The 27,701-nt window shown below is 34.4% G+C and overlaps 1 protein-coding gene across 5 annotated transcripts; it reads right to left on the bottom strand.

Annotated features, from left to right (window-relative positions):
• Positions 1 to 794: 794 nt before the first annotated feature.
• On the bottom strand, positions 795 to 27,452 carry LOC123312265 (matrix metalloproteinase-14). 5 transcript variants are annotated; one of them, XM_044896606.1, is made up of 7 exons: positions 27,141 to 27,452; positions 6,009 to 6,141; positions 5,363 to 5,467; positions 4,768 to 5,009; positions 3,753 to 4,713; positions 2,254 to 2,306; positions 1,693 to 1,763 (listed from the first exon to the last, which is right to left on the bottom strand). In XM_044896606.1, exons 1-6 carry the CDS (start codon positions 27,222 to 27,224, stop codon positions 2,278 to 2,280), a joined length of 1,554 nt encoding a protein of 517 aa, XP_044752541.1. In that variant the 5' UTR covers positions 27,225 to 27,452; the 3' UTR covers positions 1,693 to 1,763; positions 2,254 to 2,277. The 5 variants fall into 5 exon arrangements, with proteins under 5 accessions (XP_044752537.1, XP_044752536.1, XP_044752541.1 ...); XM_044896605.1 differs by having other exon boundaries at positions 3,678 to 4,713; XM_044896604.1 differs by having other exon boundaries at positions 2,254 to 2,354; positions 3,678 to 4,713.
• Between the last annotated feature and the right edge of the window lie 249 nt (positions 27,453 to 27,701).

A 27,701-nucleotide genomic window follows, 5' to 3' on the forward strand; every position in this document is an offset into this window, starting at 1 on the left:
GTGGATGCAGCTTTACATGGATATATGAAGAAACCGCAGCTCTATCCACGAAGTCCAGCCTTTTCGAGGAGGCATAATTATGGTTCGAGGTGGGGTTTGTTACGAAAGGCAGGACTGATTTATTAGTACTTCACCATGAACCCATGAACTCCCAGACATATTGTGTTGATGGAGATTTATCAACGGAGTAGGCCCAAAGTTTCACTCAGCTGTAGGCGGAAATTTCAATTTTCAGGATATGCATTATCATATAGATCCCACTGCTTGAGTATATTCCACATCTATTAACATTACCTCCAAGATCCCCCGAATCTAAATCCAATAGGACGCTTGTAAACAATTAATTATAAAAAGGTCAAAGAGCCCTCGATGCCCACATTGAAAAAGTTCAAACCTTCACCTCAACTTTGGCAGAGATTGAGCAGGATTGTCTCAATAACTTAATATTGGAAATAAGCATGCAGAGAAGATGCCAAGCAGTTGATGCATGAGGGAAGTTGAGAAATTTTCAAAATTAGGTAACGTAATTATTGGAATATGTAATTATTACGTCTTTCCAAAAGGAAAGTTACTTGGTATGCGCTCCTATAAATAAGTGCCATTATTGTTTCTGCTCTATAATATTGAAATGTTCTTCATATACCTCTTATAGGTAACTTCAGGTATATGCCAATGGCAAGTTTTTGAAAATCAATTCTGTATATGTCTTTCTCTACTGTGGTAATGGGATTTTTTCTTTCAGTTTTGCTGGACTCAATAATTAGAGAAGGATGAAATCAAAATATCAAAAAATGTATTATAAAATATAATTTATTAGCTGAATAATACAAAAATCAAAATTTTAAGTATACATGATTGAAAAAGGAATATCATTTACTAGTCGAAAAAATGAAAAAAAAACAGATCGTGGAAATATTCTTCTAATATATTTATAACTTGGGTTGTAAATAAACATCGTATATTCTAAAGGAAAATATCAACTCAATAATTTATTGCTCATCGAAGCACCTTTAGTTTGTGATAACACATTGTGTTACATAAAATCGAAAAATAAAACATTCATTCTCTTTCTATAAGTACCTAATTAGCCATTTATACAAGATGAAGAGCAAAATCTATATTTTTTTGACACTAATGGAACTACCGAATACTGTGAATTCATTGGTACAAATTTATTGAGGTTGCAGAATCTGTTGAGACTCTGCCACCACTATAAACAAGCATTTCGGAAGATTCTACAGTGCGAATGGAAAAATTGAGTAACAACATATGTTAGACCTTCGTTCATGATCTACGTATGTATATAAATATCACAACTCAAGTGTAAGGCAATGATTTCAATGATATGATAGACTCCTCCATCTAGTTGCCGGCATTTCAACTACAAGAATCACGTTCCAGAGTAAGAAACCTGTCATTTTCGCCTAAAAACAGGTTCTTTCCAGTTCAATCGACATAAACAGTGACAAACAATGACTAGTGGTCCTCAATTGAACTGAAGAAACACTTATCGCATTTGCTATGTACACGATATATTTGACTTTTAACACAGGAGGCACTTTAAATTCAATCTAGTTCGTTTATAAAACGAAAAAAAAACGTGTTTTACGAAACACAGTGGATCAATTTCAATGTCACTAATAGGAGAAATAGCGAAGCTGATGATGCTATCCTCGAGGTATTGTTCTTTTGATTGGTGGTCGTGTTGCCAGTCCTTGCGAAGTATTTTGGACCTTCTTCCTCTACCAAATTGTTTATGTCATCTGAAGAAAGAAGATAAATCAATATGGCGCTTTATGCCAATTTTCAGAATCAACTTGCAATTTCAGGCAATCGGACAGTTCAATTTTAGCAATTATATTTTGAAAATAATGAAAAAATATAGCACACTGAACATAGAATAGAGCTACCTATATTAGATACTCTAATATATTTCATCTAGATATACATACAACCAAACTTACACAGAATCATTATGCATGATGGAATATCATTGATCATTGTATACAAGAAGCCTTTTTAATTGCTTTAATTGCCAAAAATTATATTGAATTTCTCATATAAGAGATGACTTAATATGCCTATTGAGGAATTATGCATTCTCAATAAAATATTCACTTCTTGGGACTTTTAATAATTTCCATTTTTGACTTCGACATGTCTGTGTGAGTTTGGTAGTGTGCCTTGCCTGAATATTGAACATATACCATTGAAAAGCGTGCAAAGAAACAAATAAAAATAAACACAACATACTCATAACGTGGGGAATTGCCAACTTCATTGCCTGGGCGGTCTTCTGTAATTTTCTGGAATGTAGCCGTGTCCATTAAAGATTGGCCAAAGGTATCGATAAACTAAACAATACACTAATTCGTTAGACCCAAAGCTAAGCTCCGGCGGTATTTAACTGATCGATAAAGAAACTTATAGCATCTGTCACAAAATTTTATGAATTATAATTCTTCAATTTCCGTTTCATTTTCACTTCGTGAAATCTTGGTTTCTGGCCGAATTTCTCTTCATTTTAAATTGATACATGAAAATTGTTGCATTATTGCAAAGATCGTTTTTCGTAAGTCAAACTTTTATTTTGTTCGAGGGGACGTATTTTGATGTTAATTTTACTTGAGCTTCCTATGTTGAGGGTGTCAAAATGGAAACATAAAATGACATCAGAACACGGCCCCACCCTCCCAAAAACGACAAAAGATTTTTTTAGTTTGAAGACAATGTATACAAGCATATTCACAATATACATTATTTTCAAATTATCACTCTATTCTTTTATCTGCTACCTTTTAATTAGATGAGTGACGTTAAAAACCAACCACATTTCCCTATCGATCAGTTTAAAAATAGTTTATTCCTCCTCCAAAAATCATCAAACCCCATATTTTCATCAAAACCCCTCTAAACTAAAGTAATCAAATATTCAGTTATAGGAACAAATTAGTGCAAGGTCATCACATGCAAAACACGACATATGTAGAAGAAAATAAAAAAGGGTCGTTAAAAAAATGTTTACAGAATAGTGTAGTATTAGCGAAATACTGTGACATAACCATGTTTGAAAAGTTTCCTTCTACATCAACTCCACGTCAATTATTATTCAATCCACTTACTACTGAGTGAAAACGTGCTACATTCAAAACTACCAAGGCAATGCAGTGCAATTATGCATTAAAAACATTAAAAATAAATATAAAAACAATCAAGTACAGAGTAATAGCATGCAAACTAGTGAATTTATGTGATGTTTAATATGTGAATAATGTGAGTGAGTTAGTAGTAAAGCAGTGAAAATTTCGTGCATGCAAGATAAGTTTAATACATACTCAATGAAGAGAGCGAATAATGTCTTTTCAAAAACGCTGAAATTTAAAGGTTAGAACTGGATGGCATAGGTATGCATTCATTTGTTAGTGAGATGATTTCCAGTTTGAAGTTTTTTCGGGGGTGAATATCCGTTAATAAAAACGATTATAAAAACTTTCTACTTTACCATGTTTCAGTTAGTACAAACTCGAAAATGCAAAAAGTTTAGAACTCATAAAACGATTCAATACAGAATTTTATAGTTAGTTGAGAAGATGCATCCTTTTGATGGAAAATGTGTTAGTGAGGGTTCTGATATTATTATCTCTGGATGAAATAGATGCTTTTGAATGAAGTCCTACCTGAGTCATGATAAATTTTACTGGCATCTTCGTTATATTCGCCCTCTTCACTGAGAAGCCAATCTCTGGACTCACTGGTTCCAATAGTTCCTTCTGGAGCGTTCTCGCAACCAAACCACCAATATCTGGAATCCCTAGGGAAGGCAGGAGACACCCTGTCTACCGCAAAGGCCTTGTCGTTGAACCTGTAGTAACCATTATCCTTGAAGAAATAAGTATAACCATTGCTCCATTGGAAACCTGCATCCAGATTGTCTGGCAGTCCTTCCCAATTCGAGATGGGTTTGGGATACACACTCTTGACCGGTGGTCTTGCTGATGGGTCAAACCTCCAAAACTTAGTACCCTTGTAGAAATAGATCTTTCCATTGCCACTCCATACGACGGCAGTGTCGATATTGTCAGGTATACCGGTGAAACCAGCGGATATTTCCTTTGGATACGCGCCATCCATCTTACTTCCAACATACCTCCAGTACTTGCTACCTTTGAAGAAATACGTCTTTCCGTTTTTGTAGGTGAAGGCAGCGTCTATGTTTCCAGGCAAACCAGGCCAGTTTGAGCTGATGGGTTTGGGGTACCCAGGTGCGATACTAGTGTCAGTCAACCTCCAGTACTTATCACCTTTGAAGACGTAAGTTTGACCGTCGGCAGAGGTGAAAATGGTGTCTATCTTGGGATCTTTGCAGAGGTCTGCGTTGGAGCCCCCAGAGGATGGTTTTGGTGCTGGTTCTTTTCTGTTATTGACGTTACTTTCATCGTAGTCACCATCGTCGTTATCGTATGATGGTCTGGATGACTTCTTCGTTTTCTTTCCGTACAGTGCTTGGATACCGTAGATGTCGTCTTCGTTAAGGCTAAAAACAGGATCGTATCCCCTGTAGAAGGGAGCCATAAGGGCTTCTCGTACATCGGAATGGCTAAGGCCGAGGGAATGACCGAATTCATGAGCGGCTACTTGGAATAAGTTAGTGCCAGAGTAGGAATCTACAGTCCACCTTTCGGAGGCATCGAAGTGAGCATCTCCTCCGTAAACCTAGAAAAACACCAAGTTATTCACCTGCTATTACGAACTTTTATTACCACTTACAGGGAAATAGGCGTGAGCGAGAGTGCCACCAGGTCCATCAAATGGATCTCCGTCACCATGTTCGCCTTTCTCGAATCTTATGTCGATATGAACGTTGCCGCTAGATGGCGTGAAGGTGAGATCAGTGTATTCAGACCATACGTTGAACGCTTTTTGAATTGTTGAGTCAACAGCGCTTCTTTTGAGGTTGGAGGGGTATTTGGTGATGCGGTATTTAAGATTTTTAACCTTCCATCTGCTACCTGAAACCCATACTTATATTACTTTATGTTTGAATCACCAATAGCACCTAAACAATCTCTATTTCAAGTATTCCTCAACCTAAGGCATTACCAAATGCTACCCATAATTTAAGTGCATTTTCACCCAACAAAGTTACTGCACCGACTATGATAATTGAAGGAAGTTATAAACCCTTGATTCTGCTTTATAGTTTTGACAAAACTTATAAATCTGATTTTTGAGTTTAAAAAAACTGTGATTATCGTTTGTCTATGTGAGATGAAGACTAAATGGCCACATGGAATATTTTTTATTCCTTATTACCATAGTTTCAGTTAGGGTTTAAAAATTCGATCGCTCTGAAATACTGTACCTTGCAAAGCATATCTTTTGGCTCTGTTATCTCCAGTGCCAACTTTGTCTTTTACTCCACACCTTGGCAGGCTCATGGCTTCGATAGTTTGGGCATCAAGCTTTCCTGTGAAGAGAGTTTCTCACATAAATGTTTGATACTACATTGGATTCAAATAAATTAATGTTTGAGGCTTTCTGGTAGATTGGTTACAAGTCTTTCTCGTCTTTTGGGAATAAAAAATCGACGGAAACCTTACTAGTGAATACTAGTTTAAGTAATTTCGTGAAAAGTTCAGAGAATTTGAAATCATATTTACAGAATATTTTTCGATAGAGAGAACTCAGAATAGACCTGGTACAAAAAACGTTTATCTATTTATCAGTACCTGTTCCAATATTTCGAAACTGAACGATACAAACCAGATAAGTTTTCAATGGAAATTATCTCAACAAGTCGCACATACTGGTTGTGACCTTAACCCATTCTTTATTCAATGTACAACTTATTGTACGAGATTCCCCACATAGGTTAACAGCCTATATTTCAATATTCTCGATTTGTCATTCAATCATACAAAGAAGATAAAGAATTATTTCGATTGAAGAGTTGGAAACTGTGTCCATGTACTCATTAGATTGGCCAATTACGAAATGACTGTATTTACCTGTTATGTCTAAGCCTGCGAACATTTGGAAATCCTCTATGCCTTTCTGAAATGTCTTCTCATCTACTAGAGCGCCGCTATTGTTTTTGTTGATGTGTGTTGCACCTAAATAACCATACTGCGATAGATAGAGCTGAAACAAAATATTAAAATTAGGAACAATTCAATAAGAAACAGACGAACAACATTTATTATAAATTGAACTGAAGTGGAGTACTTTCTCTAGATTATTTTTCATTCTTCTCCACTGAAAGTTCTTTAATATTTCTCTATTCAATCAGAAAACGTACAGTGATAAAGATGTTCTCTTAGATTCTACTTCAATCTAACCTTACTTAGATCCTTCTTCAACTTCAAACTAATCTTACGAGTGAAGATTTCTTGTTAACTTATTTCATCCTGGTCAGAATAGCCGAAATTCTTTTAAATGCGCTTCTGAAATCCGTATTGTTCACTAATTTGTGAATTGGTAGGCCGTCAAGTATGCATACATTGTGCTTTTCTAAACTTAGTTTCAGAAACTTCCTTTTTCAAATTTTGTTGACACATTCACCGCCTTTGTTCGACTTAGCTCATTCTCATCATGTAGTTCGCTAACATTCTGCATTCTGTAGATGAAAGAAACTAACACTTTTGGAGATGTGATTTTTTATATATATTCGCAATACAGAAATTATAACTATGATGATAATTTGAAGGTACATGCCAGATTGATAGAATATGAAACTTGAGAGGAGTTGTGAGAATAATCAATTTGAGCCACCAAGAAGGAAGTGATTCATAAACGTAAGCCGTCAACTCATGTTTTGTCTGTAATTAGTGTAATTAAAAACCATAACACTTCTAATATATTTTCATGAAATGTAAGACTCAACCAATTTTTTTTTGAAAAACTACCAGAAGATACAACAAAAACCATATGAATTGTTGATGCTGACCCTTCCTGATGACATATTGATAGGAATGACAGAGATTTATCTAAAAAGTGACCGTAATAGTTTGATGTCAATGTAAACAGGGTCAATATGCACGCAGATGTCCTATCATCAAAGCTCCAGCTGCTAGAGAAAAACTGAAGTTAGATTAGGAATCAATGACCTCAAATTAGTAAACAATCATTAACATGGAACAGAAAAAAAATTGGTTGAGCTCTGGAAGGTATGGAAACCGTATTGAAAATTAAAAAAAAAAATGTTATACCCTCGAGTGCAATGGAATCTAGATTCTTCACTTGAAGATCAAATGATCTTATTAAGGGTTTTCTTGATAGACTTTCACTATTTCTGTTGCGTTCTACGATGATTGATTTTATTTATCTGATGAATTGACAACTGTATGAGTCAACAGCTTCAAAATGTGCTAACACGAATTCCATTTCATGAATCGACTCAGGTGAATGAGACTAATAGTGGGTAGTATCTTGAAAAATCCGTTTTCTGAGAAAACTAGTGAGTAAACCAAAGAAATATTAATAATTCCGGTTTAAATGAATGACTACTATGCGACGCTGACTCATCGTTATCCTACGGAAGGTCAAGATTATAGATTTGGTTATTTCGTTATAGTTTTGGAGATAGTTGCTTATTTATACTTATAATACACGTTTTGACAATGGTAGAATCCATTTCACTTTCAGATAATTTGACACGGAAAGTATGAATGAATTTCTCAGAAGAATACCAAATTTTTTTCAGAATCCTTATTTTATTATTCTTCAAGATTTAACAGCTATTTTTCACAGCACCTCAATAATTATAAGAAGTTTTATGATAACTGCCGAATAAATGATTTAGCTGAAGTTCAAAAAACTGCAAAGGTCCTGAATATTTAGTCTACAGGGTTTTGGGTAAGTTTTGGCTACTTCAACCAATAACTCAAAATGAAAACGCTGAAACCGGCCAATTGGTTTTTAACTGAGTATCCTCATTTTCTGGCAAAAAAATTTAGTATTTTTCTTCAACCCCTTAGCCGCAACCCCATCAAACTTCTAACTTCTGTGTTTCAAATGGAAACATATACCATGTGTAGGCTTGTTGGAAAATGGAATCCCACCATAATCTTTGTTTTTTTTTATTTTGTGGTTATCAGAAGAAACACAAAAGTCTCTTAAACAAAAATTAATAGTTCCTCAACCAAAAAATTGAAATTGAGACGCTGAAAAACATTAATTGAGTTCCGATTGAAGGACTTATTTTTTGGCTATAATATTGAATATTTTTCTCCAACCCTTCAGCCTCAACCCCATCCACCTTTTGTTTTTCAAATAGATGCAAATATATGTACCTATCTATCATCGATTGGAAGATTGGTTGAGAACTATTGGTTCTTTTTTTGATATGTACTTTGTTTTTCTTCCACAAAATGTAAAAGAAAACAAATTATATGATCTTTTAAGAGCACTAGACCAAGGGTAACCACTTTTTAGCAAATCCTCTGAGGTTTACGAAAATGACATTTTCAGGTTCGAATTTGCATCTTGTGAGGGGAAAAGTTGCATTTGACGTGTGATTTTTTTGTTTCAAATAATGAAAAACTATCAACATGTCTCTAACCTAATTTAGTCAAGGAAAACGTGAGAAAAATTCCCATTTCTGACACAAATTTCAGAAGCGGTGCATATTTGAATACATGTTCCTCCACAAAATATTAGTGTTTTCGGAAAAGGATTCACATCCTACATTTTTGTCACATCTGTATGTTAAGAAATCATCAAATTTGCGCTGATAAGTGATACAAGTCCCTCTGAGGAGTTCACATCATATTCTCATGCAGCCTAATCTTGAAAACTTTCAGATGATACACAGGGACTTATCTCATCTGCTTATTTATTGATAACCGCCCTCGGCCATTTCTCTAGACTCCAGATCACTATCAATTCACGTAGTTGAAATTGAAAACAACACCAGTTCATTCGCACTTGACTCTGCCAAAAAATGCAGATCTTACACCAGTCCATCAACATGAAAGTAATAAATCAATGTTAATGGGACCCATGTCATCTGTTCAACATTCGGCAATGCGAAGCAAAATATTCATCGACTTTTTTACAATTCGGATAGGTTAAGCTGCATTCACAATCAATTCGCGGGCCGAAGTGCACTTCGGCACGAAATTTACCATTCGCAATAATCTTGGAACCAAATACTCAAATGAATCAAAAATGTAACTGATCAAAACATAAGCATCAGCATCATCTATAGCCGGCACGAAATTCCTTGCCGAAGTGATAGTTTGCAACTTGCAAGAAATTTTGTCTTGAATTTCATTGTGAATGGTAACGGAGAACGCCATCTGCTAAGCTTCCGTGCCGAAGTGCACTTCGGCCCGTGAATTGATTGTGAATGTAGCTTTATGAATGTGTGATGACGGCGGAAGCGAAGAAGAACCTCGGTGCACCTACTGCATTGGCCGTATCTGCTGTGGCACACGTGTTTTACATGATAAATTGAAGTCAGAGTTCAAAAAACTCCGAAGTAGGGTGCGGCTATGCTTTTGAACTGGCTGTGAGTGAGATCAGTCGAATTTTTGCATTTCAGAGCTAATGACCCCACAGAGACCCTTCTCAACAAATGCAGATATAGTCAACATTGTAACTGTTGCCTGTCATCATGAGTTCTGATTCCTGGTGATATTATTCCGTTGCTTCTGACTGTGAATAAGAGTAGACTTTTCAAAAGGGCCTTATCATTAGTATTTCAGCATGAACCATGAACTTTCGGACAATTGGCGGAAACTTCGTTTCTCTGGATGATAATACAGTGCCATACCAGGTGGGAATCACCTCCAAAGTTCCCTGACCTAAACCCAATCTAGCTCTGAGATCTTTTGTCACAACTTTGGCAACAAACTGAGCAGGATTGTTTCTATAAATTTGTGGAAAGTTTTCGGAAGAAAGCATATAGAGAAGCTATATATATATCCATATCCACCTAGACTGAGTTTAATTTCTTCTCAAATCTTTTTATTCTCACTTGAAACAGCATATTTCAAAGACATGGGGGATTTCTGAAGGTAAAACACAATTCAATTCAATATCCTCAATTTTTGACGAGTAGTTTATATTCAGACCACCCTGAAGGCAGACTAAACAACGCTATGAAAGTTTAGCTTACAGTTCAATGTAACAATTTGTTTGTAAGCACCGAAATATTCAGCTTGTAAATATTTTCGGGATATATATTTTTTCCAAACATCACGATTCGGATCTTTTAAAAATAATTTTCTTTCACTTTTATGCACTCTTCATATTGTTAAATATTCTGTAGCTATTTCTAGTAATGAGTGATTCAATTTTCACTCTTGTTCGGTCGTTCTGTTTGGATAAACTTTCATAACAGATAATTTTCAAAGAGAACATAATAGGACGTTTATTTGGCACGGAGAACAGATTGAGGTTTATATCCAAATATTTATCTTTATCTACTCAACTTTAACCTCTTGAACACAAAATGAAAATAAAAACATAACCTGATCAGAACAATACATATTACGCCTCAAGTGTTCAGTTCAGCACTTATAGTTTTGTATAAATTATTCTAAAGTTATATTTCCTAGAATTCTTTAGATCTTGCACCCTAATAATCTCCCTGAAACGAGATAATTCAAATTGTCGAAATTTTCGAAACAATACCTTCTTTTCAGATTCTGTATTTCTGAATAGAGAAGAGCTTTTTGCGGTCTCCGATGTTCATTATTGGGATGAAATGAACCCAAAGTTACATTCGGACACGATCAAAGACTGGTGATAGCTTAATAACGGTCGAAAGTGAAAATCCACCTAGTTGTACCTATAATACATACCCCAATAAGTTTTTCCTTAAGCTATTGATGACTATTATAATTCTTAGCATCATATTTGTAAAAATAAATGATGATATGAGTCACTGACTTCTTCGATAGATCTTACCGATGATCGTTCGCTAATGAAAATCAACACCGATATTGTATACAAAGCTAATCTTTGACCTTCAATTCGCTATTCTTACGTGAAAACAATGAAGTCGCTGAGTCTTATGCATCTCAGAACTAAATTGTTATTACATGGAATCGATGATCTGTAATTATAAACAACTTCTCCGATGTCGGTGATCGTAAATAGAAGATTTCTTTGTGGAAGAAAAATTTAAGGAGAGAAATCTCATTATTCTTGTAATACAATAATTTTCACAGAAAGAAATTATTTGTGAAACAAAAACACCAAATTTGGCGCAAGAAAATTTTTGGTAATGAATTGAAACTTCGTACCAAAAAATTAGATACTATCTGCTAACAACAATGAAAACATTACAGAAAACACTTGTGAATTACAAATATATTTATTTCAACTAATTCAAGTACAATGACATCGGACCTGTTGAACCAAACAACTTCGTAACCTTTCAATTTGCACTTTTCGAATCAAAGATTATAGAGTAGAAAGATGGGAAACGAGGCGACTAAAGCGATTTGTGCGCCATCTGTGTGTCAAGCGTGTTTTCAAGACGATAGGACTGGTTAAAATATTAATTTGAGTGCAATTTGTAGAAACATATGAAACTTTTTAAGATTTCAGATAGAACAAATTTGACAAAATGGAGAATGAATTGTTACATATTAGCTTGGTGCAAGAGGTTCTGATGTTAGATTTAACAAACCGACATTTCTCAATATTTCAGCATTTGATTTCATAAGCTCAATAAAAATTCCAAAATTATAACATTTTGTGACAATTAGACCAAGTATAGGTACCAAATTTTGTATAGCTGAAAAATGTTCAGTCAGACCTAATGGGAAGAAAAAGTGGGAGACTAAATATTGAAAATTGAGTTGATACTCAACTTTATCATTTCAATACATATAACGGATATGCTGTATAGAGAGGATACGCTGCTTGGAAAAATGTCTACACTAACAATTAAGTAACCTATGTTCTGAACAGATTTCCACACATTTGTCTTAACTACAGCTACCTTGAATGAAACCTGTTGTTTTTCATATTTCATATTTCAACATTCCTCATGGTGCCATTAATGAACTGAATTACTTATTTCGGTTCATCAATAAGTAGTTTGATTTGAAAAACAAATTCACAGTAACATCTGAACCTTACCTCCATAACTCAAATTGTGTATACCTGTGTATATGTTACTCGCCATCCCAAAAATAATTTTGTGGATTGACGTAACATAATTATGTTATTAAATCGTATTCGTTAACTGGAATCGAACACGCTCGTTTTATCTCGTGTTTAGTGATGTTCACGGCCAGTTCATTGTCACTGTCACTACCGTGATCAAATTGCAATGAAATAGTAATTTTCCGGGTATGGATTAATTTTTATTATTGTATATGTGGAAAATATAATAGGTCTAGTTAGGAAACAGGAAGGTTATCACTATGTTACTCTGAATTCAAGGCATATCCGGATTCTGTCTATGAGGAAGGATCAGATGACGATACATGATATTTCACTCATATCGTTATTTAGTTTTACGAGGAATATATATTTATAACTGAAGAAGAACTTATTCGGATAGAGACCATCAGCGTCCTGTGGAAAGCCTCTCCAAAATTAGTAATTTTTATGTTAAACACGAACGTCAGTAAAAAAGTTGGGAAAGAAAGACTGGTCTAGTGAAAGATTGAAAAAATATTTTCTTCCATAGGTGCATTTTGATTTGGTTCCTGATAGTTAGACTATCTCATATGAAAAGTCCACAAAATAGAGTATTTTATCGTTTGAAAGTATACAAGGTTCGATCAAGGAAGCTGAAACCATTATTTTAAATGTGGTTGAACTGGTATGTGGCTCTGTTGAGCAAAATTATCGCATCGTTAGTCAAATATTTAGAAGAAACCTTTTCACTCCATGAAGGAATCGCTGTTTGATGTGTGTTACGGTCAGGTAATATAATTATTTAAAAGATGATGCTAACAGTTTGAATAATTTCCGATTTCCTTGATTGTCACAAAATGATTTGAATAATTTTTTAGCGAAATCGTTCCTGAAGACATCCAAATAATGAAACTATTAAAACAGTGCAACTTTTCTATGAATTTAAAATATTTTTAATAACAGAAAAGCAATATATTAAGCAGTTAAAAATGAGCATTCAAGAAAAAAATATTGTTGCAATTAAACTTTTGTTTCTACGGTGAACGCATTCTTATCCAAGCATTTAAACGTCTGATGACAAAACTCGAGAGGAACATGCTTTTTGGATGTCAGAGAAAACTCCAGAGTTATTATTTGACAAGAAAATTTAATGACGAATCTCGTTTTAGTCGTTTGTAGGTATTCAAACTATTTGGCTGATGAGCTTCACGATGACTGCACTTGAATCCTTCGTACAGGGTGATTCATCAAGGAAGGCGAACGGCCGTATTTTGGAAACCGTAGGTTCATTGTCTTTCTTATAACAAAGTCAGCTTGGAAAAGTGTTTTCAACTATTTCCAAGATCATAGGTTTATAGTTTCTTGTTTGATGGCGCAAATTATCGTTTTTACAAATTACGATTGTTTTTTTACAAAGCAGACCCGTGCTAAAGTTGGAAAAAATTGCAAAATTAGAAAACCCTTCCATATAGCCAATTGTTGAATGGTGGGAGGAATGAACTTTTTCGCAGAAAAATACTGCATATTCAAATTCTCCATGTGTGAATTGATTTTGAAAATCCATTCTCATTAAGTGCTTCTTAACGTTGCAATACAATTACTTAGGTCATCCAGTAAGGTGGTAAGGAGGCACATTCTTGCTAAGATCCGGATACTTCTATTAAAATCGGCTATAAAACTACGTCGAAAATCGTCGTATTTCCGAGAAATTTCGTTCAACAAAAGTTTGTCAATAACTTTTAAAAACTTGTTGTTTTCCAAGTTGTGAATAAATTATTTGAGTACATGAAATCTCTGTTCCAACAATCAAAATGATTATTTGCATCAAAATTGAATTATGGTCATTCTGAGAACACAATTCGTTCTGCGCCAGTAAGATGTACACAATCAGTCTACTAAACAAAGTACAAATGGCTGAACGCGTCGGTCTGAGTCATAGCACTAACGTATCTGATTGTATTGTTTGTTTTGCATTAATGCATCCTTTCTCTAATCACGATAATGCACGTTCTGTGGTCGAAAATAATGAAAAAAAATGAGCCAAATCTTCTCTTTCCCGAGGCACAAAAACAACGTGATGTTTCGACTAAAATCCTGCCATGTCTGCTTCAATGCTGCACTAATAGTTCCAAAGGAACTCGTAAATAAAGGAATCAGGATCTCGTTGAATAGAATTGTTTAATTACTGTAGATGTTGATTACATTGACGTTATTGGAGTTGCTATTTCAATGGAAATTGTGACTCATGGAATCACAGGAATCTATTGAGATTCAGATACACTCGTTTCGTAGATGCAACTTCACGCAGCTTCCAGAGCTTCCTAATCATGAAGGATGTGCTCGTTTAATATATTTTTCAGCAATAGTTTATAGAATCCACAGTCAACTATATTTACTTATATTTACCGCCCAAAAATCGCAAAGCATGTAACACATATAGGTTTATCTTTCTATTTCATCTCAGTATGACAATTCTTCCTGTATTCATTCTGAGAATCAACAAATTTATTACATATTCGGTTTTGGTTCTGAATCGAATATGAAGGAATTGACTGTTCATTTTAAACTTATAAATCAACCTACGCTCTAATTTGTTGACGTATGTGTGCTTTCTTCGTAGTACTACTCTTATCATAATCTCCATAGTTTACCTCATCTGGAACATTGGTGATAAAATAATTTCGGTTCATTTTATTCATTTCTAGTGATAAACGAACCAGAATCGGAAAATATGAGCATCGTTAATGTAACCTCGGAATTTCGCTTGTGGGATAAAGAGAATGTGTGAAGATTGTAGGAAGAATTTGTTTGGTATATTCAGTTTCAGATTGACTTCGTGTTGAACAGTAAAGAGCATATAGCATATTCTTTTGAATATCCTTTTTGGGCTTTGTCACTCAATATTGAAAAAGTGTCCCTGCCAATTGTTAATTCTGTAGACCTTGATTCAGGAGATATTACCATTATTGTCTGTCACGGTCAAATATTACGTATATTTTGATTATTATATTCCGGAAGTTTATTCAGAACTTAATTATTTTCAGATCGAAAAATTTTTAAACGCATAATGTAAAAGAGGAATTGGTGAAAAATTCTCACTAAATGAAACACGTTTAGTGCAAATGCAATAGAATTGTGACCTATATAGTGACCTTCATAACTCTCAGCACCTTCTTGAAATTTCGTCGAAATTGCGAATTAAGCCAGAAGACCAAGCTTATCGATTGATTTTTACTAAGAATCTGGTCATACCATAATTTTAAGTTTATTTATTCCTAGTGAAATCTGCTCAACAATTATGAAGAATATGGGAACTATTTGGATTCTGAAGGATTCCACACTAGTGGAAATAATAGCTTAGCCTTAGATCATCCACCTCTCCATATCAAACATTGTATAGAGACTAGTGCTTTTTTTATTTTCATATTGAGATATTTTAAAAATGCCTTGATCGTTTATTTTCAAATACTGAGATCTTCAAACCTCATTTCACGCTATCAATTACTGTCAAGAAAAAACCTATTGTTATTAGTCAGCAACATTATGCATAGATTGTAATCTATGGGTTTTTGGAATTATCTCCTGATGGCTTCTGATTTGGGCAGACAGGACCTTATAAAAATCAAAGTCTTCAAGGCAAGTTCTTACATCTTGTTCATTGAAAAGGGTTTATTTATTACTCCACCATCATAAACGTTTTTGTTCTTCAATTGTTGTTCTGTTGGCTCAATGTTGAACTCGAATTATGATGTAATCAGATTCTTTATGAACATTAAGCTAGCAGAATCCACGATTCCTCTCACATGTGGAGAGCAAAAATTGTTTACTTGTAATAAATTACCCTTAAATTATGACGAGGGCAAAAAATCCGAATTTCCAAGATGACTTTGCTGGTTTGAAGTTGTTAAAATTTATTTCATGTAATGGACTCCAAAATTGAAAATTTGCAGCATCGGTCAAGTCAAACGTTTTCATATCTAACATTGAAGTTGTGAATTAAGCTAAAATACATATTCCGACCTGAAAATTGCAAGTACTGGTAAAATAATCCGAAATTCCAGGATATATGGGATATGACAGATGTTACAAACAATTATATTTTCACAAATATTTCATCTTAAAAAGATGAGCAAATCACAAGCTTCTTTGAGAAAAAATTTAAACTTCTGCATCATTTCAAATGAAAATATAATAATTCCTGACTTCTTTCGATCTATTCAATTTCGATTGTACACAGGAAATATTTGAAATCCTGACTAATAATGCCGTCTCGAAAATGAGGAAGACCTTCATTTTCAGAACTTACATCGTATTATTTCAATTAAAATAAATACCGGTGTTCCTATGCGGTTTGCATATTTATCAATCCACTCAAGAACAAATGGAGTTCGTAATATATTGTACCAAGAATCACTACCTACTCTGATATTTATAAAACCGCACAAGTGTAGGAGCAAATTGATTTTGATTCACTTTTTCAGTAAGGGGTTTTCCTAGAGTAAATGCGGATATACAAATATGCTCATCTAGATTTGGAATAAGAAAATCGTACCTTCAAATGCCTTTCAAAGGATACTGTTGAGTTTCTATCATCAGAAATGTTGATGAAAATAGTACATAATACTTTGGTTTCGGAAAAGTCCTGGACATTTATTTACAGTATATCATCTGACCATTTGGATTTGTTTTCACTTTTCAAACAGTACTACATAAAAAAATTAGTGCAACAATATAGTCAAGAAAAAATAATATTTATAGACGATTTGTATTAATGGAATTCAGTTGAAAGCCCAAGTTGTGAATGCATGAAACCAGAAGAAACCATAAATCATCTGGTTAATATTTGTCCCATTCATAAATTTCAGGATGATTTCGGGGCTATACATGCTGTTTCCGAATCTTTTTTGAATTGGGTAGTGAATTTTAGGTCAATGTGGCACGAGATGTGGCATATCGAATTTAATTTTATTATTTCACATTTTCTGCAATTCTATTTCATCATATAAAATTAACTGGTAACTCCCAAGATTTTCTTCTTCGAAGAAAGGATCAATTTCTGCAGTGCAAGCTGTACTTCAATATCAAATATTTCAGCATATTTTGTATACAGTTTCATTTCTTCTAATCCACTACCCCACAATCATGGGGAGAAAGGTTTGTCTACTGGGGTTTTTCCCTAAGCTCTCGTATCATACGCCAAATTGTATGGTACCATGTTACGCTAACCTCTGCTAAAACTGTATCTCATATGCTATAATTATTGTTTGATGTTAAAAATTGTTATGCCCTTTATAAGGAAAAGCGTAGATGACAATACAAATCCCCAAAAACATCAGAGTTTTTTTTCAAATAAAAATGTCTCTATTCCATCTTAAATCCTTGTGATACAATTCACAATTGATATTTGAATACGCTGCATCCTTGTGATACAATTCACAATTGATATTTGAACTAAGCTGCTCAACAATTCTATCCATCCACGTCACATCTAAGTGTAAACATATAGATGATTTGTGACGGATGGATCATTTATAAGAACTGTTATCTTTGATAAAGCAAGAATATGAAACTAAACTACTTTCTGCTGGATGTTCAGAAACGAAATAATTTCTAAAGAGGTCCACACACTGCAACTCGTTGTCTAGTGAATGATGAACGTATAAGTCAAGTTCAATAACACGATACGAATGGATAAAGATATGTAAAGGTGATGAGTATTGTAACTGTAACTGAGATCTATCAGCAGTGTATGAAGAATTTCAGAATTGGAGTTCATCTCGCAAATTTCAAGTTTTGGTTTACCCTTACCTACAATAAGAAATCTATCAACATTGTTTTAAGATATAAAGCCTTGGTAAACAGAAATAAAAGTGGGATGTTTTCAATAGATTCTTTTTTTTATGGAAATATCTAACGATGGACAAGTGGAATTTTCAAATCTGATGGAGTATATTCTGAGCGAAATAGATGATCATAAATACAGCGCTATCATCTCCAATGAAAGGGCCAAAGGTTGCCGTATTCAAATAGGAATCTATTCTTGTCTCGCAAAACTTTATGTTTGTGCGTTGTCTTCAAATAAATTTCAAGTTTCTCGTCTAAGATTACGTTTCCAGCAGATGACCTTTGTCTAGCCTTCATCGTAGCTCACTTACTGAATAATGCATCCAGTCGTGTTTTATTTCCGGAATGTTGAATTTTCCTCATGAATCTGCGCGAACTGAACTTGTTAACTATTTTTTCAATGTTGATCAATCATGGGTAGAAAAGCTCCATTATTTGTTAACATAATTATATTATCTAGGAATGGTAGGAATATTTTTGTGACAGGCCGAAAATATTTTCTGAATTTTAGACGTGATAATGGCCTAATATATTAATGAAATAAACGAACCAACGCCAGTAGACAAACAATTCTGTTTCCTATACCAGAATGGTATGCTATGGGTCAAAAGCTTCGAACAATAATTGTGATCATGGTCATTGACAGAGACCATTCTGCTATCATTAATATTCCGTTAACGCCTCAACACTTTGTGTCCAGTCCTTGGCGATCGCGAATAAAATATTTAAAAGTTCCTAGAATAGATTCCAGCCAGGTTCGCAAAACGGAAAATAAAAGTGAAAATTTTACCATTTCATTCAATCTTCGATCATAAGCTGCACCAACAGTATATAGGTTTTGATATACGAGGATGTATTGATATCTAGTAAGCCTAGAACAGTTCCATACATAAAAAAAATATTGCGTTACCATAGCAACGAACAATAACTCATTAGAAGTGTCAGTGTGAAGTTTGAGGTCAAAAAAGTAAACCAGAGTTACGCAATAAATTGAAAGAAAGAAGATGTCCACTGAAATTCTGAAAATCGAAAAATTGGAGTATCGAGACATCATCAAGTACCTGTATTTAATCGGGTCAAGAGGTAAGCATATTTACGAAGATATGCTTAATACCCTTGGTGATCAATGTCCTTCGTATGCGACCGTGGAAAAATTGGACTGCAAGCTTCAAAAGAGGTAAATTTTCCATTGAAGCTTATGACCGATCGGGAAGGCCAGTTTCTGCGTCAGTCCCCGAAAATATCGATGCAGTTCATGACATGATTTTATCAGACCGTCGAATTGGGCTAAAACGGATATCTGAAGCACTGAATATTTCATACGAACGCGTTCAACATATAGTTCAAGTCAATTTGGACATGAGAAAAATTGCTGCAAAATGAATCCCCAAATGTTTGAATGTTGACCAAAAGCATGCAAGGGTCAGTCAGGGTAGAAGCATCGCGTTCGATCTGTGCTCGATTCGAAACCGAATTGTTACTATGGATGAGACTTGGATACATTTCTACGATCCAGAAACAAAGCAAGAGTCGATGGAATGGCGATACTCTGGTTCTTCAAGACCTAAGAAGTTTCGTGTCCAAAAATCTGCTGGAAAAGTTCTTGCTTCAGTTTTTTGGGATTGCCATGTAGTGATCATGATTGATTTTTTGGATAAGGGTAGAACGGAGATTACTATTCGACATTACTGAACACTCCACAGAAAAAAATTAAAGAGAAAAGATGCGGAAAGCTATCCAAAGGTGTTTTGTTTTTGCAGGACAACGCCCCTGCACACAAATCTCATGTTGCCATGCAAAAAATTCATGATTTAGTGTTTGAATTACTAGAATACTCCCCTTATTCATCAAATTTGGCTTTGACATTGAAATTTTGTATGGTCCTATAGTAGGCTACGAATTTTTCAATATATCCTCGTATCCTTAAATCATTGGATGCGTGCGAGATATCATTAAAACGAAAATTACATATATTTATGTAATCATGGAAGTGCATGGAATGATATACTTAAGTACAGTAAATATATGAGATGATTAAGATGGAGATGCTACAGAAAACTAGGCACGTGTCGAATATGCATTGAGTGAAAATAATGGAATTCGAGGAGAACTAACATCCCTCTAAAATTATTTGGAACAGACAATTTTATTCGGTAAGGGGAGTAGTAGACAGAAATTCCCACAATTTGATCCTCCAAGCTAGGTTTTGAATAGAGAATATGAGCATAAATTGTGCCTATGTTTTCTCACCTCAACTTAATAATCAAATGATCTGAGGAAATGGAATAAAAAATATTTAATTCCAACATCATTTAACGTTACCAAATGATCTTGAACAACATATGTTTTCAAACCTAACATAACCACATAAGTAGATGTGGCACATCGTGCATACCCCTGTGCTGTTCAGTTGACAACTTCAAGAACTTCTGATGTGTTTCCGTGAGAGTATAACTTCCACCAGTTTTAAAATGGTTATAAGTTGCCATTTTTCGCTCCAACTAGGTGATATGGGTTCACCTTTTCCCGAAAGGACAAAAATTAAAGTCTTTGTTTCATTCCTAATCGTTCAAACCCATTATTCAATATAATATGGATTTTAAATTCATTCCCCAGTATTCAGTTTCGCTCAAATGTGACACATTCGCGTGTTTTCATCCACCTACCTCCGTCAGTAGGTTACTGTAATAATATCGACCTGTGTTTGGTAAATATTATATATCCTTCTGTAAATTGTAAAGCCCGAAGCTATTTTCATGTCGAATGAATCAGTATCTGATTTATGTTCCACCGACCAGTTTGAATTTAGATTTATTTTATTTATTAGATGGTATGTTTCCCGAATTTCAGATGACTACACTTAGTAGTTGGTTTTGACATTTTATACGATTGGTTCCAATCAACCCTGTAGGGATAGCAACCCCTAAAATCTCAAATGGGAAGGTGGGTTGACTGAAACCTTTTTTTGAAGGTAATTCGATTGCCTTTTCAAAAATACTATACCTACACTTCTCCTTTTTTGTACGATCTTCCGAAAAAAATGCAAGAGTAACGATAGCAAAAGTTGCAATGAAACATGAAAATAATTAAAAAAATTTTAATATTTTCAAAATGTTGTCCATTATTTTGTAGACAAAAATATAACCTTCAAGCTAACACAGTAGTCGTTGTCCTGCCATAGTGAGTCTAGTAATTGGAAGTAAAATAAGAAATTAAAAAAATTGAGTTAGAAGAGTATGAAAAGTAGATATAGATAGTAACTACTCGAAAGCTGACCTTCGAAAAATTCCCAAAAATTTGGGTTCAGTTAAAACTTCCTCAAGACCGAACGGTTGCGCCGAGATGGATCAGCTTATCAGATTTATCACTAAAAGAATTATTTGATCAGAATATGTATCACATTGAGATCTACGTTAATTATCCTGAAAGAAAGACTACTCGAAAGCTGACCTTCCCAAAAAGTTGGGTTCTGTTAAAACTTCCTCAAAACCGAACGGTTGCGTAGATTAGTAAATTTTTATCACTAGAAAGCTTGCTCTTTCAGTTTTAAGTATGCATCTCGTCCAAATCTACTATGATTTTTCTGATAGATACCTAACTCGAAAGTTGAAAAATGGCCAAATTAAAAATTTGATTTTCTGGTAAACAATGTTAGATATCCGAAAGTTTGGTGAACAAATGTAGGTTTTCGGATACGCTGAATCTATTGCGAGCGATTTCGAAAGCCTATTTCTCTTAGTTTAGATTCTCACCTCCGAAATGGCATTTTCCAAAAATTGCAAATTTCAATCTGCGATGTCTCCTATATTCGTCTGATCGAACTGAGATTTCCGGTTGTATAATCAGCGTTGCCTAGGCTTCCGCCCTAGCACAAAAACTCGATTCCGAAAATATCGATTTTTTGGGTCAAAAATGAGCAAGGTGTTAGACCCCCTAAAATGGCATATTTGCTACTCTGTCTGAAAATCAGGATGTTCTATTACTTTTTTTGGATATGGAGTGCATAGAAATTGTTTTGAAAATTCTAGAAAACCAAACAGTTGATGATTCAATAGAGAATTGGTACTCTAGAGAGCTCGACGAAGTCAACTTAAAAATGAAAACTGCTGAACTTTGAAAACGTCAACTTTCAACCACCAGCAAGTGCTGATTACTTATACATGGAGGGTTGACTACCCAACATATATTTGGGCGCGAAATTTGAATTTCGTTCAGTTTTCTTGATTTTCCCAGTTTCCCAAGAATTTATTCCAAATTTTTCTTTCCTTGAAAACTTCTACAAAGTACGGGGAAGGTTTCAAGGAAAAAATAAATGAAATAGATTCAGCCGCTTTTAAGTGATGTGATGACAACGAAAAACAGGGCTCCATTTTTATTTATTAAAGAATTTCAAATTCGGCCCTCATGTTTTGGCTGTGTGTATTTTTAAAATTTTTTTCGAGTTCAATTGAGGAAATTTTAACAAGGTTTCAATTGACCACTTTTATTAACCAAACAAAAAAACTCTACCCACCAACCAAAATTTTTGCATTATTTCTGATTTTGCATGTTGGACAAGATATTAAGGCTGGTACCTTTTCAAATTGTCACACTGCTTATAATAGTAGGTAGTTGATTTTCACATGTGTTTACCGGTTCGTCTTTGATATTTTCTGACTCACATTGGAAAATATAAGTTGAAATCGAGTGTGTTCTGCGATCCAAACTGAAGGTAAACAATTAGTGATGCCTACCAACTGTCTCCTCATCAAAACACTTTTTCAACAAACTTATTCGTTCAACCTAATAATGCCGTTAAAAAATTGACATCTGAGTTGATAGCTACCAACGAATTGTTACCACTGGTACCATATCGTATACAGGTAGCCAAGGTCAGCTCGAAGCCCAGGAAAAAGCGGAAATAACCTTGCCTCTTCTATTTCTATTCAGAGGAAGCATCAGCGATCGAGAAAAATATGCCTTGTCTCAATCAAGGACCTTTTTCTTTGAAAATTCTATTAAAAATCGGAGTATATCCTATGCAAAATGGAGTCCGTTGAGGAATATTAATTTTATTCGCACATTTATGGGAACAATTGGTAGGATGTTGATCACATTGTTGTTTTTCGAAGAACTCCTCATTGATCTCACGTTGATACCGATTTCTGTGGCTTTTCAGTGGCGTAGGTGAAATCAATTTTATTTGCAATCAAATCTGAAAGAGTTAATTGAAAAAGAACATCAGGTCAGTAGGCAATCAGTGTTCGATGTGTTAAATAATTTATTGCCTATGCTCTATCCGAATCTCTATTCAACCGAGTTAAATGACATCGGAAAAACCGAGTAAAAACCAATAAGAATTTGAAGCTAATGTCGGAATTATTAGCCAAAAAACCTATCTCTTTACCATATGAACAGAAAAAGGAAGAAGTTTTATCTGTACCAGATATTTCACCTCAGGTACATTATACAATTGTTCCAAATAAGCATGAATTAATAGGCCGAAGTGGTAAAGACTCTGATTTTGAAACGCATCGACAAAAAACGAACTTTTGTTCTATTATTTCAACATTGAACCCAGTGACATAATATCAGTTTCGTTAAATCATTATTGATTTACGGTTAGGAAGTAAAAAATCGAATGAAACGCAATTTGTTATCGATTCACTTTCTACAGTTCCGTTTGTTAGGAGTACCTAAGCTAATTTTTGTTGAATTTTACGGTCTACATTGAAGCCAACGAATCCACTTTGCGGAAGTAACAAGATGGTTTCAATCCCAACTGAACTAAAATACGAAAAATACCGACAGTGAGAATGTGATGGAACAATATTTCTTCTGAAATTCATTGCATGACTTTGCAAAAGTTATTCGCATTTCTTTATTTTTATGAATTCGTGAAGTAGCCAATAAATTCAATGAAAATTAGAATAAATTTTGAAAAAAGCCATGAAAAAATAAATTTTTGTAACTGAAATTTAAAGAATACTCTCAAATCCCAAAAAAATTAATTATCGAAATTATTGTATGCGAATGAATGTCGATATTGACCACCACTCAATATCAAAACAACAAAAACTAAATTTTCCGCAAAATTTTTTCCTGGTTTTATCCAACTTTGTTGCATTTTGGCAATGTTACATACCAAACGATATTTTACTGGAAAAATTCTCTCTCTTGTGATATTCAATATGCATATACTTACACGAAAATTTATGCAGTTCCGATAATATACAGGATGGTCCAGCCAGATCGTAACCAAGAAATTTTAACCACGTATTCTACATCAAAAATAAGCCCTAGTTTCTCATATAAACATATGACATATGGTGATTTCTTCATGCATGAGAATGTGTTTTATTTTTTTAATCGGAAACGGTGCCTCGTACAGCAAAAAGTCAGGAGAGCGAATTTGCTCCAAATTAAATAAGAATTTAAATAGTAATTTTTATTGTCGGAAAAACCAGTGGCGTATCATTTTTTAATCTGAAAATATTAAGTCTTACTGCAGTACGGACGCCACTGGTAGAATAGAGAAGAAATGATATTATGCAAAAAGTGCTCCTTGACGCTCAAAACCTATGTCCCAAATTTCATAAAAATATTTCAAGCAGTGTGAAAGTTATCAATAAAAAACATTTTTTTTCTATAATTTTAACACCCCGTATCTCGGAGAGGAAACATTTCTCGACATATGTTTATATGACAAACTAGGGCTTATTTTTTATGTCGAATACGCGGTTAGAATTTCTTGGTTACGATCTGGACCACCCAATTCAAGTGAGATCTCAGGGGTGGATCGATAACTTTAGATTTTCAAATAGGTAGATATATTTGAAAATTTTCTGAAATTTTGACTTGTGGGAGGGCGCCATAAATTTCGAGAGTGAAAGCGGCAAGAAATTTTGCCGTATTGGCTTACGCTCAAGCCTAAATTGTTTTTCGAACTGTACCTAACAGTATTTTCGATACCTGCCCAGTAAACCTTGAAATTTGCATGGATCGCGTTTGTCGTGGGACTTCTATCGACCTGAACTCCGTTGAATGATGCTTTACATCACAACCGAATACACAATAAGGATTTTATACCTATCATTCAAATTGAGGTTGCGTAAAGACTGAAATATACATCACAGTCCGCCACAGAATCAGCTGATTATTTTCCATTCAAAAAATATCGTCGTATCTGACGATTCATTTGATTTTCGTAGCGGGTACAAAATCTTGAATGAATTCTAAAAATCCAGCATTACTTGTCGTCATTTTAGAGATAACATTCTTCAATAATAACGTGTTTACCGTTTACCTTCCTGTTATCGTTAGATTGTGTCAAAGTTCCATTTTTTAGAACAAATAGGAGAGACAATTAATGAATTAGATAGCGATGAAATTTTTCAAGAACATTGGAGAAAGGTGCGTAGCTCATTCCGTTTTCGAGTGATGCAGCTGAAATATTTTTGAAAAGAATAAAAATTTTTATGGTGAATTTCTCACAATGAATACTCGAATATGTTTTCGAAAAAACCCAGACGACCCATATATTATGTGATCAAATCTTACAACTGCTAAGACAATACAAAAAACAAAAATGCTATCATAAGATCTATGTGTCATATTGGAAATATCTGAATGACTCATTATTTTCCATCAGTAGTAGTGATCTAGATAGCGTCGTATGGAAGGTGGAAAATACATAAATGAGTGCTATGACCCATGAAATGTTTACTTTCAATAGTTTCATTTCCCTCATCGATTCTAAGGTTGAAGGTTCCAAAAGCACAATAAAGGGGTGAAGTATTTTCCTTAGTGAATAGGAAATTCGATTTCTTCGGGCTCAGTTAACCTTGAAGCATCATAAATCCATTAATTCAAATAGATATTTTGGATATATACGAATTTTTTCATTGACTAGTTTCCAGGGATTCACTATTTTTCAAAATTTTCACCGGATATATGATGATTTTTAATGATAACACATAAGAGGTTATTATCAGCAACCTTTGGATTTATTTGAGTTATTTCTACCCGAGTTTCTACCTTTTTATATCTGAATCCATTTCTAAATTCGTTGAGAAATCATAAAAACGTTTGTGTATTTAAGCTACAATCACTTTTTTCTGATATTTTATCATTTTTCTGCAGAGAATACTACAATAACAAATAGAATTGAATATCAAGGATTAGAAATTTTATTCAAGTCAAAATCTGTATCAATATGATATTTTTGGCGTTCCTTCATTCATCTCATTTCTGAATGCTCAAAAGATAATGCTCATATTATCCGTATTAAGTTTTATTATTACTGAACAATTATTGCGATTCCGATTTCAAGGCATAAACATCTAGAGGTCATGATTCATCCATTAGTTTCGAATCGGAAAAATCTCGATAATTATTATTATTACATACATCGCCATCAAATATCAAAACGAATCAGATCAAAAAGTTTTGAAATTCGCCTTTAAAATTGATTGATTAAAGGATCCATCCGAAGGACCAAATATATTTTCTGGTTCGTTTTGACAGGGCGTCTTCATGTTGAAATAATAAAAACCATTCAATAACATAAATATCTTTCAATAAACATGTGAGAGTCCAGAACAAATAAATATTTATATTCATTTGGAGTTTTCAAAGGGTTGAAAAATATTTCTATGATTCGTAAATGTGCAATTTGTGAGTATTGAACACAGCCAATTATGTTTACATTGAGAATATCTGAAAGACTACTTAATTCTTAATTTATTCACATTTCACAAACAAATCATAAACCACAACCATCTAGAACACTCATACCTATAACTTAAACTTATTAAGGCGTAAGTGATGTGTATTAATCTGTTTTTGAATTTGAAGGATCATGGGGCTGCATATGAATGAGCCAATACCAACGCCACAATAAAGAAAATTGTGAACTTTGATTTTGCTAGAATATAGAAGTTTTTTTCACATTGCATCTCAGGGGGCATTATTAAGATACACGCACCGGAATATCCTTTGTAAATTAAAAAAAAAAGTGGATTATTTTAGTGTTTTATACCCTTTATGTTCAACTATAATTGAAGATAATTTTGATTGTTGCAAGGATGGTTTTTCGCTTTGCACTAATTCCCAGTGTTTAGGAGATGATATGAGCTTCGGAAGAATGGAAAAAATTTGGCGAAACTGACTGGATAGACTGGGAGGAATTTTTGCCAAAAAATCAAACAACTCACCAATGCTCCTTGAGTACTGGGTGCGCTATTCGTCCCTTCTAGACAGAAGAACAACGCGAAAACCAAAAGAGCGAATCTCTCCATCTTTTCCAAATGAAAAAGGGCAAGCAACACGTCTGAACACGATGGTTTCGAAAAAAAAAATCGGACACTACTTCGTTTCGGCCAGATAAAATCAATCAAGTAACTGTCGGTACCGAAACCCGATAATTACTGCTAATAATTAAATGGCAGAAAAGCGCGGATTCACTGACCTGTTCAGTATGACGGTCTGAACATGTCTGTATGAGCGGTGCTACTGAACGCCAGGAAAGCGCGGACAAGCTTTTATGAACGCGCGGCTTACTCACCGCTGGATCGTGAAAATGCAGGCTGCGATCCCAGATTACCGCAAGATTAAGACCGCTGGGGGCCTTCTGAGGACCACGGTGGACTTTGCGGAAAGGCAATGAGCCGTTTCCTAGGAGGTTTCCTGAAAAAGACGCCGCTCAGGCTGGAAAAACCGCGGCGAGATCAAACACTTCGTTTTTCCGAAAATCGGGTCAATTGGAAAATTGTGTG

Source organism: Coccinella septempunctata, chromosome 4 (assembly GCF_907165205.1).
Source record: "Coccinella septempunctata chromosome 4, icCocSept1.1, whole genome shotgun sequence".
Classification (NCBI taxonomy): domain Eukaryota; kingdom Metazoa; phylum Arthropoda; class Insecta; order Coleoptera; family Coccinellidae; genus Coccinella; species Coccinella septempunctata.

Excerpts from the sequence above, each read along its gene's own strand:
- LOC123312265 (XM_044896601.1), bottom strand. The coding sequence starts at position 27,224 with ATGGAGAGATTCGCTCTTTTGGTTTTCGCGTTGTTCTTCTGTCTAGAA. Across the intron at positions 6,142-27,140 it reads CCAGTACTCAAGGAGCATTG|CTCTATCTATCGCAGTATGG; the intron begins GTGAGTTGTTTG and ends ATTTTGTTTCAG. Across the intron at positions 5,468-6,008 it reads CGCAGGCTTAGACATAACAG|GAAAGCTTGATGCCCAAACT; the intron begins GTAAATACAGTC and ends CTCTCTTCACAG.